Below are 18304 nucleotides of genomic sequence, written 5' to 3' on the forward strand. Positions count from 1 at the left end.
GTTCTGTTGAGAGAGAGGAACTTTGGATGTTGGAGAGGAAGTAAATGGCCATTGCCTTATGAGAGTGAGTGGGGTCATTCAGGGAGAGTGGAAGAATCAGGAGGAAGAGGGCAGGAGCCAACCTGAGGAGGCATGGCCTTTAAGATTGGGGAGAGGACACCCTTAGACTTGTCATTGAGTGGGTGAGGGGGGTAGGATCTAGTGCCCAAGCTCCCAGCCGGGCTATGGAGTACAAATGATTCATTTATTAACAGCAGGAGAGCAAAAGGTTTGGGCACAGAAGCTGGTGGGGTTTAGGAGACTGGGAGCCTGGGGACGTTCTCTCCTTTGCATACAGCAAGCACCCTGAGAGTGAGGGTGGTGATGGGGTGCTGTAAATTTGGGGAGCGAAAAGTATGAAATCGTTGTCTAGGAGAGAGTGTGATTGAAGAGACTGCAGCCATGTAGGGTCACTGCTTATTGGCAGTCAGGATCCCCCTGAGTCTGGGGAGAGACATAGCAGGTGAGGCTGGCAGGGTGGCTGTGTTATTCTCCAACACCAGTTAGCGCTTAAGGGACGGGGTGGAGGAGGTGAAGTTGGATTTCACCAGGTGGCAGTCACTTGAAAATGCTGGAGCCTCAAAACAAGCTAGTGGAGGTGATGGAATTCCAGTTGAGCTGTTTCAAATCCTGAAAGATAATGCTGTGAAAGTGCTGCACTCAATATGCCAGCAAGTTTGGAAAACTCAGCAGTGGCCACAGGACTGGAAAAGGTCTGTTTTCATTCCAATTCCAAAGAAAGGCAATGCAAAAGAATGCTCAAACTACTGCACAATTGCACTCATCTCACATGCTAGTAAAGTAAGGCTCAAAATTCTCCAAGCCAGACTTCAGCAATACGTGAACCGTGAACTCCCTGATGTTCAAGCTGGTTTTAGAAAGGGCAGAGGAACCAGAGATCAAATTGCCAACATCTTCTGGATCATGGAAAAAGCAAGAGAGTTCCAGAAAACATCTATTTCTGCTTTATTGACTATGCCAAAGCCTTTGACTGTGTGGATCACAATAAACTGTGGAAAATTCTGAAAGAGATGGGAATACCACACTACCTGACCTGCCTCTTGAGAAATCTGTGTGCAGGTCAGGAAGCAACAGTTAGAACTGGACATGGAACAACAGACTGGTTCCAAATAGGAAAAGGAGTACGTCAAGGCTGTATATTGTCACCCTGCTTATTTAACTTCTATGCAGAGTACATCATGAGAAATGCTGGACTGGAAGAAGCACAAGCTGGAATCAAGATTGCCAGGAGAAATATCAATAACCTCAGATACGCAGATGACACCACCCTTATGGCAGAAAGTGAAGAGGAGCTAAAAAGCCTCTTGATGAAAGTGAAGGAGGAGAGTGAAAAAGTTGGCTTAAAGCTCAACATTCAGAAAAAGAAGATCATGGCATCTGGTCCCATCACTTCATGGGAAATAGATGGGAAACAGTAGAAACAGAGTCAGACTTTATTTTTGGGGGCTCCAAAATCACTGCAGATGGTGACTGCAGCCATGAAATTAAAAGACGCTTACTCCTTGGAAGAAAAGTTATGACCAACCTAGATAGCATATTCTAAAGCAGAGACATTACTTTGCCGACTAAGGTCCGCCTAGTCAAGGCTATTGTTTTTCCTGTGGTCATGTATGGATGTGAGAGTTGGACTGTGAAGAAGGCTGAGCGCCAAAGAATTGATGCGTTTGAACTGTGGTGTTGGAGAAGACTCTTGAAGGTCCCTTGAACTGCAAGGAGATCCAAGCAGTCCATTCTGAAGGAGATCAATCCTGGGATTTCTTTGGAAGGAATGATGCTAAAGCTGAAGCTCCAGTACTTTGCGAAGTACTCATGCGAAGAGCTGACTCATTGGAAAAGACTCTGATGCTGGGAGGGATTGGGGGCAGGAGGAGAAGGGGACGACAGAGGATGAGATGGCTGGATAGCATCACGGACTCGATGGACGTGAATCTGAGTGAACTCCGGGAGATGGTGATGTACAGGGAGGCCTGGCGTGCTGCGATTCATGGGGTCACAAAGAGTCAGACACGACTGAGCGACTGAACTGAACTGAACTCAAAACAAGACAAGGGGAAGAGAGTTGGGGTCTTGTGCAGCAGAATGGTGATAACTGGTCACGGAACGGAGGCCGAGTGAGGAAGCTAGTGAGCACTTGGGAGGTGGGAGGAAGGGCAGTGCCTGTCGGGCGCTCGGTGCAGGTCTAGAGGTGGGAAGCCCGCCACCTGTGGTCGTCAGCTGGAAAGGAACCAGACTTAACAGGGGTACGCGTGCTAAAGGCTGTCACCGCTGGAGGCTCACACTTAAAGCAGTTCCCCCGCGGCGAAGGCAGGGGACCTAGAGATTGCTGTCGGGATGTTGAAGAGCAGCTCCAAGAGAACAGGACACAGACCTCCGCCTCCGGAGATGAGTGACCCCAGATCACTGATCTGAGAAGGCTCAGAGGCCCTTCCCGAGAGTTCGAGCGTCGGAGTCTCTCGGGTCTCCGGGAGCACCGAGGGTGGGCCAAGGCGAGCGGCGCGGGGGCCAGAAGTCAGGCCCCCGGCCGTTCGGCCCTCTCCTCCTTTAGCGCTCCCAGCGCGTGCAGTTTTCCGCGGACACACTCTGGTTCCTGCAGCAGGGTTTCCCCCACCTCGCGCCTTCACACCCAGTTCCTTGGCGTGCCACCCTGCGCGCAGCGGCAGGAGAGCCGCGGACAAGAGGTCGGCCCTGGTGCGCTTGGGGCCCAGGCGCGCTGGCCGCGCCGGGAGCCGGGATGGTTCTGACTGCCGCTTCCCTGCTGCTCAGCCGAGCGGTGCGCCCGGCGTCAACGGCGCTTCCATTCCTGGCGGGGGCGGGGACCGGCGGAGGGGACCAGCGCCCCCGCCAGCGCCCGTCTGAGCCCCGGCCGGTCCCGCCCCCCGCCGGCAGGGCGGGTCCACATCGGGGCCGGAGGGGAGGGTCCACCCAGCGGGTGTCCGGTGTCCTCTCCGCGGCCTCTCGCAGGCGTCGGGACTTGTCCGCGGAGGCGCAGCGGAGGCGACAGCTCGCTCCTCTTTGGCGCGGCTGCTGCGGAGCCGGGCACTTGCTCGGCGGGGGCCGGCCGAACCATGCTGAGCTGCCAGCTGGTGAGGGCCAGCAACCTCCCCAGTCTGAAGAAGGACCGGCGCAGCGACCCGGTCGCCAGCCTGACTTTCCGAGGTGAGAGCCCCGTGGCCGCCGCGCCCGCTCGCCCGCGCCACCCGCCAGCGCGCGCACCGCTGGGTCGGCCACCCCAGCTACCGCACTAAGCAGGCCAAGGTTTCCTCTCCTGTCAGCAAGGACAGAAATCTCAGGGGAATCTCGGTCCTGTCTTCTTCAGAGGGGGCGAGGAGGATGCAGTTGAGCAAGAAAAATGCCATGGTGCTCAGAAATTTTGGAAACCGAAAGCGCCGTAATATGTCGATAGTTGCACTTCTAAGACCGATACTCAGGGGTAATACCGTGCGAGCCCTTAGCAGGCAGTGATGAGGGTGGGTTGGGGGATGAATGCAGAGAGAGAGAATAGGACTGCTTAGAAACTGGGCGTGGAGACCGTGAGAGCTGTGTCTTGGTTTCATTCATTCATTCGTCCATCTTCAACACGGACCGCCTTGAATTCGTCTCAGTTGGGAGGAAAGGGGATAGAATAGGGCGGATATGGCCTTGGTACAAAGAATTTCTAGTGTTTTAGAAAGTCTTTTAAAATGCTAAGAGCCTAAATGTCTGTCTGTGGGTAGTCAAGAGAGCGTCTACGTTTGGGGAGAACACCCCAAAGGACTCATGCCCGCCGCCTTCTCACCAGACACCCTTAACCCTCACTTAAAGGCGGACATTCCCGTGGGAGGAGGTGTCTCTGGAGGGGAAAGGGAAGAGGAAGGACCTGTCAAAATTAAGAGAAGGAACAATGGCTGTGAGTCAGGACCCCAGTTCTACAAAGAAAGATAATTAGGGAAAGGGGAGAGAGTTTTCCTCTTACCATATCCTGCGGCTTTGTGGAAGTACAAATATCCTGTGGTTTTATGGAATTAAAAATTTGCGCTGCACAAAAGGTGGTCAAACGTAGAGGGATAAATGGTTGGTGTTTTCAGGAGGCTTGGAAAAGGTGGGGACGCCATGGCGGCTCTTTAGTTCTGACCCACGATATCCATCTGCTCCCCCAGCATCCCCCAAAATATATTGATAACCATAGATGAAAGACACAGTTTGGCAAAGTGAGAGCTAACTGTAGCTTTTATTCTTTGTTATGGGACGGTTTACATTTTATTCCTTTTTTGAAAAGTGTGAGTTGAAACAGTTTAGAAAACCTTTCTACTTCCATTAATTGGTGGTATTCCTGAGTGCCTACTATGAAATGCAGTGTCAAGACGAGGTCCCTAGCTGTCCCTTAGGCTCAGATTCCGACTAAGCCATTCTTGTATGAAATTATAGGGCCAACTGGCTGGGAAAGACTTCCCAAGGACCCTGAGCCCAGGGCCCTTTATCAGCCTTGAGTCTCCTAGATGCTTTAGATCTCTTCTGCGTCTTTTCACCACTCTCTTTCCCTGGTTGTCCAAAAGTTGTGTGGTAGCTACTAATCTCCCTGTTCTGCAGGCAAGGAAATGGAAACCTGGGGAAGTTAATTAAATGCTGTGTCCCAATCATGGCAGGGAGCACTTGAGTGGGCAGTGCCCTTGAGTCCAAATCTATTGAGGTCCCTCTTTGCAGTTGAACCTGCCCAACTGAGCACGTGCACCTGTTGTCCTCTCCCCAGCTCTGCATTCCCCACCCTTTATAACGCCTTACTATTTATTCAGTAAAGAAAAATGGTAAAGAATCTGCCTGCGATGCAGGAGACCAGGGTTCCATCCCTGGGTTAGGAAGTTCCTCTGGAGGAGGGAATGGCAATCCACTCCAGTATTCTTGCCTGGAGAATTCCATGGACAGAGAAACTTGCCAGGCTACAGTCCATGGGGTTGCAAGGAGTCGGACACGACTGAGCGCCTAACACACACACACACATTTATTCCCACTGATAAGCTCCTAGCAAAACTGAAATATAGTGGGATGTACCATCTCCAAGTGTTCAAAGTCTATTCATCTTTCAAAGCCCAGCTACAGTGCCGCCTTCTCTGGGAAGACACCCAGGAGTCCCTTGACTGTCCTTAGCCTCTCTTCTCTGGATGCACAGCACCTTGTTGCCCTCTGTCTGCACACCTTGTGTGCACTCTGGTGCACACACCCCAGCTGACCGGTGCTCAGTACTTTGCTCCATAGTTAAGATCTCACGGCTCCTTGAGGGTAGCGACTTCACCAGGATTCCCAGTGCTAGCAAACAGGGTGTGTTCTCTAGTGTGTGCCCCTTCTGGCCCAGTCTCTCACCATCTTCCAGACGTGCCGGGGGTCTCAACAGGGGGAGAGTGGTCCTTATGTTTTACTGTGCCTTAGAGTCTTCTGGAGAGTGTGCTTGACAGACAGATTCCTGGGTCTCCTCCATAGAAGTTCTGATGCAGCAGATGGAAGTGACCTAAGAATTAGCACTGCCACACCTGAGGCAGGTCATTTTGGAACCACATCTCGAGAGAAATTGATGTGAGATGTGATGAAAGGTGAAATTAATGTGACTCCCCCCACCCTATCGGGATATTCATGCTGGAGTTTGGGGCTGAGCGGATACTTAGGGAAAGAGGCTGTTGAAATCAGACCCAGAATTTATAGATCCTCTAGCCTGGGGTACTTAGCCCTGGCTGCACATCAGAATTGCAGTACTTAGCCCTGGCTGCACATCAGAATTGCATGGAGGAGCTTTTTAAAAGACCACAGCCAGACTCCTTGTTCTTCCTGCCTTGAAGCTGAGTTTCCGGGAGGAGGGGCCCAGCTACAGGTATTTCTGAAAAATCTCCGAATGTTCAGGAAGCGTAATTGTGGGGTGAGAACCCTTGTTGGAGCCCGTCACAGCACAGAGGGGACTGGCCTGCTTGCAGAGAGGCCGCCACACCGTGTGCTGGGCTCCCATCCGGAGTCCGAGGTACAGGCGCCTGGTCAGGCCCACTTGTCTCACAGTTGTTCCTGGCATTTCAGGCTCGGATGTAATTTCAGGACCTGCTTCCCAAAATAGACTATGAGCTCTGGGAGGTTGGACTCTGAGGGTGCTTTTTTGGGTTCCCTCTCTTGGGGCTTTAGGATAGAGGTTTTTAATGAGTACTTACCATCCCTTTGTTCTTGTATTAATTAATTAGTTAGCATGACTAGCTACTACAAGTCCCTGAGCTGTGGTAGAGATAGTTCACTGACCAGCTTTGAGAATGAACAGCTTCATTTCCTACAGCATTTAATGATCTGTATCTCTCTTCTGCCCTCTCTATTTTCCACCCTCTACAGTCATGATTTATATCCTTTCATTCACTCATTTTGTTACTGAACAAATACTTTATTGGGCATCTACTGCATGTTAGGTGATGCTTGGGGGTCTGGGGATACATCCAAGAACAAAACCAGACCCCTGTTCCCTTAGAGCTCAGACATCTTATTTCCTTGAGGGTCGGCTCTCCTGTGCCCCCACTTAGTAACTTTCTACCCTGCTTCCCCCAGGCTCCCCAGCCAGAACCCAAATCCTGTCTGCCCCTTCCTTCTGCCTCCTCCCATCAGGTCCTCTCTTCCTCCCTCTGTCTTACCAGTTACTCCCTCTCTCTTCTCCCTCCCCTCACTTCTATCTTCTGGGGAATCTTATAGGACCATCTGTAGGTGGACCCACATGACTTACCTGTATAGGGCCACTGGACTCTCTGAATCTGGACTTTTGAATAATAAAACTAACTTTAAAGCATTGACGGTAGCTCATTTTCTTTAGATAAACTTAGTATCCACTTCAGTGTTCTTGCCTGGAGAATCCCAGGGACAGAGGAGCCTGGTGGGCGTCTGTCTATGGGGTCGCACAGAGTCGGACACGACTGAAGCGACTTAGCAGCAGTAGCAGCAGTATGTAGTCAGTGTTAAAAAAAAAAAAAAAGGGTATATTACAGAAAGGAATGGGGCTTCCCTGGTGGCTCAGACAGTAAAGAATCTGCCTGGAATGCAGAAGACCCATGTTCAATCCCTGGGTCGGGATGACCCCTTGGAGAAGGGAATGGCAACCCACTCCATTATTTTTACCTGGAGAATCCCATTGACAGAGGAGCCTATCTGGCTACAGTCCATGGGGTCACAAAGAGTCGGGCACAACTAAGTGACTAACATTTTCACTTTCATGAGGTAACAATAAAAAGTAGCCCCCCCCCATTCTGATGCTTCAAACTAACTTGTTAAAAATTTGACATATTTCCGCCAAGATTCTTTTTCCCCCTTCTTTAAAAAAGCAATGTTAGTGTGAAATTTAACACCTAAGAAAGTGCATAAAATACACACGTATACTTTGATGCAGTGGTTCTCAGCTGGTGGCGGTTTGTTCCTCAGGGGCATTTGGCAATGTCTGCAGACATGTTGGGTTGTCACCACTGAGTGAGAGAGGAGGTGCAGTTGGGATCTACTATGAGGGGAGGCCAGGGATGCTGCTCAACATCCCAGAGTGCTCAAGCTGGCCCCACAGTACCCACAACAAGGAATTATTGGGGGTCAAGGTTGAGGGACCCCGCTTTAATGGATAAATTATGAAGGGGATACTCATGTATATTGCCCAGGTCAAGGAATTGAACCTTGCTCGTCCCAACCGCCCACCAGAAGTCCCCAGACCCCTTGCCTTCCTCTCTAGAGGTAATCCTATCCAGATATCTTTTTCTTCCTTTTGTTTTAAATAATTTTATTCAGATATCTTTTTCAAATGTTTGCTTATTTACATTTTCACTCAGTAATAAGCCAGGGAGATTTTTGTATGTCAGTAAATATTCGACACACTTTTCATTTTTATTTTATTATATGGGTGCACCATAATTCAGTTAATCAACCCCCTATTGAGGAATGTTTAGGTTGTATCAATTTTTCATATTTATATCCAATGCTTAAGTTATAGTGTCTCTGCAAGAAGAATCCTGGCAGCTAAATCTTTGCCCAGATATTTAATAATTTCCTTTAGGTTAGTACTGGAAGTGGTGGTGTTGTGTCAGAGGTGATAGACATATTTAAGACTTTGCTATGTTTCCCGAATTGCTCTCCTCATGATCTGTATCAACTTTATCTTCCCATTAGCTGAGTTTAGGGGCTTATTTTCTTATAATTCTGCTAATGCAAAGTGTAATCATGCAAATTTTTAACAGTTTCTTAGGTTCGAGTAGTATTTGTGATGTTTCAATATTATTGCATGTTTGTATTTATTTCTTAATGAATTTATTTTTTAATTAAAAACATTTAATTACTTTATTTATGTTTGACCGTGCTGGGTCTTCATTGCTGCGCGTGGACTTCCTCTAGTTGAGGCGAGCAGGAGCTACTCTAGTTGCCATGCGTAGGCTTCTCCCTGCAGCGGCTTCTTTTGTTGCAGGGGTACAGGCTCAGTGATGCACGGGCTTGGATAGTTGCGGCTCGGGGTCACTAGAGCTTGGCCTCAGTAGTTGTGGCATGCAGACTTAGTTACTCTGCAGCATGTAGGATTTTCCTGCACCAGGGATTAACTCCTTGTCCCCTGCATTGACAGGTGGATTACTAACCACTGGACTACTGGGGAAGTCCCCACTGCTTTTTAATTTGCCCAGTTTGGGAGGGAAGAGATGTTTGTTCTTTTCTGAATTAGTTGTGAGTATTCTTTATGTATTAAGGACATTAAGATTTTTGTCATCGGTGTTTCAAATATCTTCAAATATCTTTGATAGTTTCAAATAGAACTATCTTTCAAAGTCCTATTTGGCCTTTTGAGTTTAAAGACGTTTTTCCATCACACCCCGTGTATCCACTTGCCACCACTCTTTCCCGGCTACTTGTTTTCTGGAAAGTATATTTTCAGTTGAGATTAGAAAGGTGGAGATTGGGATGGGAGTTCTTGAGATGAGAAGAGTAGGGCTCTCGTAGGGAAGGCGGGGAGTGACTGCTGCCCAGTCTCAGGGTGTGCAGGCTTGAGTTAGGGAACAGGTGGCGGGCCAGTATCAGAGTTATCTGAGTCTGCCGACCCTTTTTGTTCGGGGGTATCTGTGCTGAGAAGTAAAGCAGACCTTCTTTCAGCAGAAGCCAACACTACCCTTTCTCCATTCAATTTCCACCATGTTTTGATTTCTGCTGCTAACTTTGAATTCTTACCGCTTTGCTTATCTAATGGGTATTCTAATGAGGTGTCAAGAGAGTGCGCAGGACAGAGCAAGTCCTCAATAAATATTTGTGGACTGGATTTCCCTGGTGGTATAGTAGACAAGAATCTGCCTGTTAATAAAGGAGACAAGGGTTTGATCCCTGGTCCAGGAAGATCCCACATGCCACGCAGCAACCAAGCTTGTGCGCCACACCTAGCGAGCCCGAGTGCCTAGAGCCTGTGCTCTCCAACAAGAGGAATGACTGCAATGACAAGCCCAGGCGCTGCAGCAAAGAGTAGCCCTGACTTGCTGCAGCTAAAGAAGGTCTCCTAGCAGCAGTGCAACGCCCGGAGCAGGCCCTGCTCCCCCCGATATTTAAGAATATATTTGTGGAGTAAATGAGAGGCTGCACTGAGGCTGCCTGCAAGATCTAAAGGTGCCCTGCATCTCCGCAGCGGATCTGCTACCTGACTTTCGGGCAGAAACAGCCCGTCTCTCCCTCTCTGTGAGTCCCAGACACCCCATCTCCTCTTTCGTCTGCTCCGTCTCTAGGTGAACGGCCCCTCCAGCCACCCTGAGTGCATCCATGTCAGAATCTGAGATGGGCTCTCCTCTTGCCCCAGCCCCCTTCCCCACCCAGTTGCTGGTCAGCAGACCCCAGGCCTCCTGCTGTGTCCTCACCATCTCCCACCTGGAGATGCTATTTCACTTAGCATGTTGTCTTCAGGGTTCATCCATGTGGCAGCCTGTGTCAGAATTTCCTTCCTTTTTAAGGCTGAGCAATATTCCATTGTGTGTACAGCTCACATTCTATTTATCTGTTCATCTGTCAGTGGACATTTGGGCCTTGGTGCCTTTGCAATGCTATGGGAAATGGACCAGTATTCCTCAGCCTTTGTGTAAGCCCTCTTTGGACAGATGTTAGAAACATGGGAGCAGGTTACAGACTGTGATGTGCACCCTCAGTGAAGACCCTTGCTTTGGCATTTATCTTCTCGGTGATCCCACCAGCTCTGAAGATTCCACTGAATGAGTGTTACAAATACGAGCATTTTGTCTGCTTCAGAAATGTTCCTCAACCTCATCATTGTGTAGGGGGAGAGAGTCTGTCCCATCACTGCTATGGGGAGACTGCCCGCTTGTTCTGCCAGAGATTGGGGTGCTCCCTTCCACATAGTAACCCCCATCCTTGTCTGTCCAGGCCTTGGCAGTGGGGGCGGTTCACAAATGTCCTAGACCATTGAAAGGGGCTTGTCCCCACAAGTGCTCTGTGTTCAGTAGCTTGAGCATGTCTGACTCTTTGTGGCCCTATGCACTATAGCCCACCAGGCTCCTCTATCCATGGGATTTCCCAGGCAAGAATGCTGGAGTGGGTAGCCATTTCCTCCTTCAGGGGATCTTCCAGACCCAGAGATCAAACCCTCATCTTCTGCATTGCAGGCAAATTCTTTACCAACTGAGCCATCCAGGAAGCCCTGTTCCCACAAGATGGGCTTGAAAAGGTGAATGAGCCGTGAGGCCCAGACGGCAGCAGGGACAGCAAATGGCTGCTGACAGGTAGACCTCACCAGGTGGAATGTGGTTCCTCGTGTGAGGCCATGGCTGTGTCTGATGCTCAGGTGTCAGATGTGTGAGGCTCCTCTCCCCTGTGGAGACTGCTCAGCCGGGTGGCCCCAGGCGCTGGCTGGGCAGGGTGGGCTGTCCTCTTACCTTCACTGTGCTCCGTGTCTCTAAGCCTCCTTCCCATATCCCCTCCCACAGCCCATGGTCTTAATCAGAACTGGCTCCAGCAGGGGGCTAGGACAATGTACTATTTCTTTTTCTGTTACGTACCTTGCCTCTCAACATTCAAGGGCCAAGATTTCTTTGTCCTCCAGTTCTCCTCTGACAATCTTCCTCTAAGTGATCATTTTCAAACGTTGGGACTGTTATCTACAACAAGAGATGTATTTTACATCAAGATAGAGTACACACATAAGTACAGATGTGAAAATATAACCGAAAGTTTTGAGTAACAGCACTTTCCCATGAGAGACGTGCTCTGGCATTTTCTTCTCTAGTCTAGCCTGTCGTTAAAAAGGCATATTAGTCAACTCACTCAGTTGATGTCATGGGCTGCTGATGGGTCCCAGTGAGCAGTTTGCAAAACATTACCCTACAGCCATGGGTGACTCTCGTCAAGTAGGAAGGTAGGGTTGAGGTGGGGTGGGTAGGCAGGGGAAAACCAGTGAAGAATTTCCATGGGGCATAGAAGAGTCCTCCATGGCAGGCTCACTCCTCTTCGCTGAGTCATTCAGTCTGGAGGGACACCCCAGGGTTCCAGCATGATTCTCACAGATGCCCGCCTGGCCCCAATTCTGCAATCCCCTCTCCACACCCCTGGCAGGAGCTGTGAGCGCTCATCTATCTTTAACTATTGAGCCTCTTTATTTATACACATAAATCTCTCAAGGCCAAAACTGATGATCAAGGACAGGGAAGGTCTAAATCCATGATGAGGAAGAAACTATTTCCTAATTAGCAGCCTGCTTTCCTTTTCCTCGGTGACTGTAAGTCATGTGATTGTGCTGGGTTAAAGTTTCATTTCTTTCTCTCTCTTCTTTGGGGCTGTAGAGCCAGTCGGTGGCCCCTCCCTTCACATCATCCAGACGGTCCCAGAGTCAGCCCTTCTCACTGGGACTTAGTGTAATCATATTGAAGGCCTTTGTTCTCATCTGCAGGGAAGGTAGAAAGTAGAAAATGTCTAAAAAACATTTTGCACAGGGCTTGGCACATGGACACTGCTTATTTGCTACTAGCCAGAAGCACCAGGTTATGTTTCCAAGCGGACAAATTCAAGAGAGGCTGCAGATGGAATTTTCCATGTTACTCCTGTAGGCCATGGAAAGTTGATAAGGGAGGGGAAGTGAACGCTTAGATAGCATCTCATATCCCCTCAAAACCAGTGAAGTAGAGATTCTTTTTTAATTATCATTTTACTGCCAAGGGAGCTAAGGCTTTGAGAGGTGACAAGTTTTACTTCAGGTCACTTAGTAGTGCCTGCTGTTTGAATGACTCCAAAGCCATGTGTTTAACCCCAGCTGGAGCCACACCAACATGGCCCACAAGGGGATGCAGAGCGATTCAGTCAGAGCGGGCCTGGGACACCTTTCATAAGATCACTGGGCCCCCTAGGGACATCTCCCCTCCATGTGCCTCCGTTCAGCCCCTCTGTCTGTTGACATATAGCCAGACTGTGAATGTAGTCTCTGATGTTCCCTGAGAAGCGTGGCTCTGCCCTCTAGTGAGGATGTGAACTTGCACCCAACTTGGGAAACAAAAGGACACATTCATTTCACACTCAATTACTGGGCACCTTGCTATAATAATCTGACTGCAGTGCGGGAGATCTGGGTTTGATTCATGGGTTGTGAAGATCCCTGGAGAACGGAATGGCTGCCCACTTCAGTATCCTGGCCTGGAGAATTCCACGGACTGTATAGTCCATGGGGTTGCAAAGAATCAGGCACAACTGAGCAATTCTCACTTGCTGTATTCTAGGGATCCTAGCATGAGGAAGGCATGGTGTCTGCCCTCTGAAGCTCGCACTCTAGTTGGGAGACAGACACAGAAGTGCAGCGTTGTCCTGCTGTTCGATATATGTTGTCACAGATTGCAACCATCTCTGTCTGGGGGAGTCCAGGGAGGCATATCGGAGCAGAAACAGCTGAGCTGGGCATTGAAGGATCAGTAGGCATTCACTAGCTGCAGGAGACTGAGGCTCAGAGGGGAAGGGAGGGGGAGCAAACCCACACTTAATGAGCGTGCTGTGTGCCAGGCACCTCACTCATCCTATCTTGTTTAATTTTCATGACAACCCTGTAAAGAGATATTATTATGACCTTGTGCTAAGTGGGTGGTACTAGTGGTAAGGAACCTGCTTGCAATGCAGGAGGTGTAAGAGACGTGGATTCGATCCCTGGGTCAGGAAGATCCCCCTGGAGAAGGGCACGGCAACCTTACAGGTGAGGAAACAGATGTTCAATGAATTTCCTGAGAGGTTCTTCAACTGTGGTACATGGACCCATGGGGGAATCCCCAGAACTTTGAGCAGGTCAGCAAGGTTAAACATATTTCCACAATAATACTAAGATGCTGTTTGCACTTTTCACTGTGTTGATAATTGTACCACTGGTGCAACAGCAATGGAAAGTGAAACTGATGGTGCCTTAATACTAATAAGGCTTTGGCACAAAAGTTGTACTAGTTGTATTTTTCACCAAAGGTCCGTCTAGTCAAACCTATGGTTTTTCCAGTAATCATGTATGGATGTGAGAGTTGAATCGTAATGAAGGCTGAACGTCGAAGAATTGATGCTTTTGAACTGTGGTGTTGGAGAAGACTCTTGAGAGTCTCTTGGACTGCAAGGAGATCAAACCAGTCAATCCTAAAGGAAATTGATCCTGAGTATTTGTTGGAAGGACTGATGCTGAAGCTGAAACTCCAATACTTTGGCCATCAGACGTAAAGAACTGACTCCTCTGGAAAGACCCTGATGCTGGGAAAGATTGAAGGCAGGAGGAGAAGGGGACGACAGAGGGTGAGATGGTTGGATGGCATCACTGACTCACATGGATTTGAGCAAGCTCCAGGAGCTGGTAACAGACAGGGAAGCCTGGTGTACTGCAGACCATGGGGTCTCAAAGAGTCAGACACAACTAAGTGACTGAACAACAACATGTAATTTGAAGGAAAAAAAAAAAAAAGCCAGTACTCGCAATTTGAAAAAGAAAAGCTATATTGAAAAATGTCCCTGATAAAGCTGTGCAATCATTGATTTTATTAATCTTGATCCTGGAGTACCTGTTTTTGTAATATTTTCTGTGTTGAGCTGGGAAGTATGCCCAGAGCACTTCTGCTGCACCTGGGGAAATGATGATTGTTGCAAGAAAAAGCACTTGTGTGACTGCTCAAGTGGCATGTTGAAGTCACCTTTTGTTTTAAAATTAAAAAAATGGAATATTGTTTTTACTTGAAAGAAAGACTGACAACCTATGATTATTCAGACTTGGGCATCTGATAGATATTTTCTTGAAAATGAGTGAGGGAGCCTGCTACTTTAAACTGACATTTATCATTTGTTGCCCATCATAAAAGTTGAGCTTTCAAACAAAAAGTGGAATTTTAGAATACTTCTGTCTTGCGTCTCCCAGTATTTAATGACTTTTCTGATGAGATTACTTCCCAAATGACCAATGCAAGATGTTACAGAGTCCTGCATGGGTAAAGGACTTATTCAAAATGCAAGATAGGACAATAGATTCTAATGTAACAGTACGAAATGTTTCTCACTCTTCTTTCAAATTTCACTCTGCAGCTAACCTTTAAGTTTAAGAAATACTACTTGTCAAGTTTTGGTGTAGTATGAGAGAAGAATATCCACGATTATCTGAAAACTTATTAAAATGCAACCCCTTTACCATCTATATGTCTGGTTGGATTTTCTTCATAGATGTCAACTAAAACAAGACATCTCAATGGACTGAATGTAGACAAAGATATGGTAATCCAGCTAGGCATTAAAGAGTTTTGCAAAAAGTAAACAGTGTCACTTTCTTTTTTCCTTTGTTTTGGAAGTTATAGTTATTTTTCATAAAAATATGTCACTTATGTGAACATGTATTGGGCTTATTTTTGTTAATATAAAATTAATTACCAAATAAATATTTTAAAGTGCCTCAGTTTTAACCTCAAATACAATAAAAAGTCGATAGATACCTATCTAAGGTAACTTAACTAAGTTATACTTATACTATACCTTAGTTATACTTAAGCTCCTTGCTGCTGCTGCTGCTGCGACCCCATAGATGGCAGCCTACCAGGCTCCCCTGTCCATGGGATTCTCCAGGCAAGAACACTGGGGTGGGTTGCCATTTCCTCCTCCAATGCATGAAAGTGAAAAGTGAAAGTGAAGTTGCTCAGTCATGTCCGACCCTCAGCAACCCCATGGACTGCAGCCCACCAGGATCCTCCATCCATGCGATTTTCCAGGCAAGAGTACTGGAGTGGGGTGCCATTGCCTTCTCCTTAGGGTCCTTAATTTTTAAGAGTGACATTGTGTGACCAAAAACTTAAGAACTGCTGCCCTGGGGTCTCTGAGAAAATCAGTGCTCTGTGGTGATCTGTGCCATCTCAAAGCCCGCGTGCTTTCCCCTCAGCAGTGACTTTCAGCAGGAGGTGGGGTGGGTGGGGCTCATCCTCTGCCGCTGGGGGAGATTTGGCAGGACTCTGAGGGGACTCGGGGGGCCTGAGTCTTGGTCTTGGGGCTACCAGTCCTCCGCTGGATGCTCCCTTCCCCTCTGTTCTCTGTGCTCCTTTCTCTGCTGTTGCACGCGTGTGTGCTCAGGCAGTCGTGTCTGACTCCGTGACCCCATGGACTGTAGCTTCTCCAGGGCATCTTCCTGATCCAGGGATGGAACCTGACTCTCCTGCATTGGCAGGCGGCTTCTTTACCACTGAGCCACCTGGGAAGCCATTGTTTCCTTCCTCCAAATCCGTCCCCAGACCTTGCTTGTGTGCATGACCCCCTCTGCTCCCCTCTTCCTGCTCTGAACTGGGCCATGGGGGCTGGACCTGCAGAAAGGAAACAGACAGTGCTCAGCTTCAGAGGAGGACTCGGGGGTCCTGGGGGATGTTTCCAGAGGCTCAAAGGGTCAGTCCAGGTAGCACACTGTGAATGCTGAGCCCACAGGCTTCTCACTGAAGGGTCTTGCACAGTTAGGGTTGAATCAGTGATCTTTCACATCCAACCCAAATATAAGTTCTGTGTCTGGTTGAACACTTTAAATCGTTTACCAAGCACAGAATCATTCCTGTCCTGATGTTTAATGGAAAAGCCAGACACGTTTGGCCCCTCCTGTTCCTCTCATCCACCCTCAGGCCCAAACGCCAAAGGAAAGGCTCAGCAGGCTCCTGCCTGGGACACTCAGCAGTGTGAGTTCTTATCTCTTCCAAAGCCCTTTTGTGTCCCCTCAGCCCAGCCCTCACCAGCAGGTAGAAGAGCCTGTTTCAGATAGATGCCTTCAAGGTGAGAGAGAGGAGGATTTTTTTTTTTTTTTTCCAGATTGAGGTAAAATTCACAAACCCTAAAAGTCAGCATTTTAATGATTTAAAAATGTACAGCGTAAATGGTCTTTAGTACACTCACTATGCTGTACAATCGTCATTATCTAATTTCAGAATATTTCATCACCCCGAAAAGAAATCTCCACTAAGGATTCATTTGCCATTCCCATCTCCCCCTAGGCCCCTGGAACTACTAATCTATTTTCTGTCTCTCTGGATTTCCCTATTCTGAACATTTCACATAAATGGAATCATACATTATGTGGAGATAGATTTTTTTTTAAAGAAAAATGGAATATTTTCTATGAAGATCATTCATTCTTAGAAACTTGACAATTTCAAGACTTTATTTAGAAAGTCTGGAGTAACAATAACAAACTCATCAAGAAGAGTCAGGCTGAGTTTGGGGGAGGATGTGGATGTATGACTGAGTAGTCCCTTTGCTGTTCATCTGAAACTATCACAGCATTGTTAATCAGCTATACTCAGATACAAGTAAAAAATAAAAAAAGTAGAGCCAGGCTGGCACCTCCCTGGTGGTCCAGTGGCTGAGACTCTGAGCTCCCGGTGCAAGGGGCCTTGGACCCCTGGTAAGGGAACTAGACCTCCCGTGCCGCAGCTAGGAGTGCCCAGCCACAGCTAGAGATCCCGTGTGCTGCAGCTAAGACCCACAGCAGCAAAATAAATAAACAGAAATAAAATGTTGAGAAAAAGAAGAGTTAGGCTGGGTATTTTCCTTTAGACGATCCTTCAGATGGCGCTGCTGTTTCTCCATCCCAGGGCTGAGAGATGTATGTGATTGGCATTGGGCTTTCACAGCAGACCAGGGGCATTCTCAGGGACCTGTGGGTTTTGTAAGGTTTCCTTTGGGGGCAGGCTGCAGTGCACATCTGGGAACTGGTCCTCACTTGGGGAAGGTGCAGAGTGGGGTGTGTCTCTCCACTCACCCTCTGTGTCTCTTGTAGGTGTGAAGAAGAGAACCAAAGTCATCAAGAACAATGTGAACCCTGTGTGGAATGAGGTATGTCCTCTGCAGGACGAGTCAGGGGGCTTGGTGGCTTTTCCAGTGGTGTTGTCATCCAGAGGAGGGGCTCTGGTCTGGCTCGCCAAGGAATCCTCCGGGCACCAGGAGCCTGGGAGGAGAGGCGGTGGCCTGGCCGGGGTCTACCCTGTGCTGTGGCCGCAGTGTGGAGAGGAGTGAGGCGTGCACTGTCTGCTCCTCTCTGGCCAGGCCAGCCGGGTGGAGGGTGTGTTCGGCTTGCCTGTCTCCCTTGCACAGGCTGATGTCTTTTCCCAGGGCCCTCCCTGGCTCCTCCTCTGCCTCCTGCTGGTCTCTGCCCCCCTCCTCAACCAGCTTGCTTTCTTTTCCATTTTCAGTTTGGGTTACATTGAATACATTGTTTTAGAAAAACTGACAATGTTTAGGTAACTTAAACCACAGGAAGTAATTGCCTGTTTGCAGTAACTTATCTGTGCAAGTGATTTGCTTAAAGCATTTTGCAATAGCCTTTAACAATTTTAGTGACTAAATCTGTGTTGGGAGATGCTCATTTATTTGCTCACTAATTCAGGTTCTTGTTGGTCAGTGTATTTTCTGCTCAGAACTTCATCATTCTCTAATTGGCAAAAGAATTGGCTCCCATCGGCTGTATAACTTGCTCTTGTTTGAGACTTAGTCAGCAGCTTTCTTTATATGGCTCCCTGGTCATCTTTGGAAGCCCTGGCTGCCTTGTGTGGGTAGGGTCAAGATGCATGGGGTGCCTTTGCTCTGAGAAGGATCCTGGGATTACCGGAGACCTATGTGGCATTAATGCATGCTGTCACCAGGGGCCTGACTGCTCCATGAGCACACTGATCTTGGTCCCTGAGGGCCCTGCAGAGCCTTTTCCCCAGCTGTGCTCCTGGTGACTGGTACAACTGAGTTGGGGGGATGGGGTCACGGGGGTCTGGCCTCTTCTGCTGCCTTCAGCTCTCGC

At 48.4% G+C, this 18304-nt stretch overlaps 1 protein-coding gene across 22 annotated transcripts in view; it reads left to right on the forward strand.

Annotated features, from left to right (window-relative positions):
* The window catches only part of DYSF (dysferlin), a 225552-nt gene that overhangs the window by 9903 nt on the left and 197345 nt on the right, over window positions 1-18304 (forward strand). For 12 of the 22 annotated variants that reach the window (XM_015094450.3, XM_042246332.1, XM_042246331.1 and 9 more), the window contains exons 1-2: window positions 3020-3216; window positions 17294-17349. In XM_015094450.3, coding sequence (XP_014949936.2) covers window positions 3126-3216; window positions 17294-17349 — 147 coding nt within the window. In that variant the 5' untranslated portion in view covers window positions 3020-3125. Of the gene's footprint in view, window positions 1-3019; window positions 3217-17293; window positions 17350-18304 lie in introns of those variants that run through there. The other 10 variants (XM_042246330.1, XM_060412345.1, XM_004006065.5 and 7 more) reach the window with 1 other exon arrangement.

Source organism: Ovis aries, chromosome 3, assembly GCF_016772045.2.
Source record: "Ovis aries strain OAR_USU_Benz2616 breed Rambouillet chromosome 3, ARS-UI_Ramb_v3.0, whole genome shotgun sequence".
Lineage (NCBI taxonomy): Eukaryota > Metazoa > Chordata > Mammalia > Artiodactyla > Bovidae > Ovis > Ovis aries.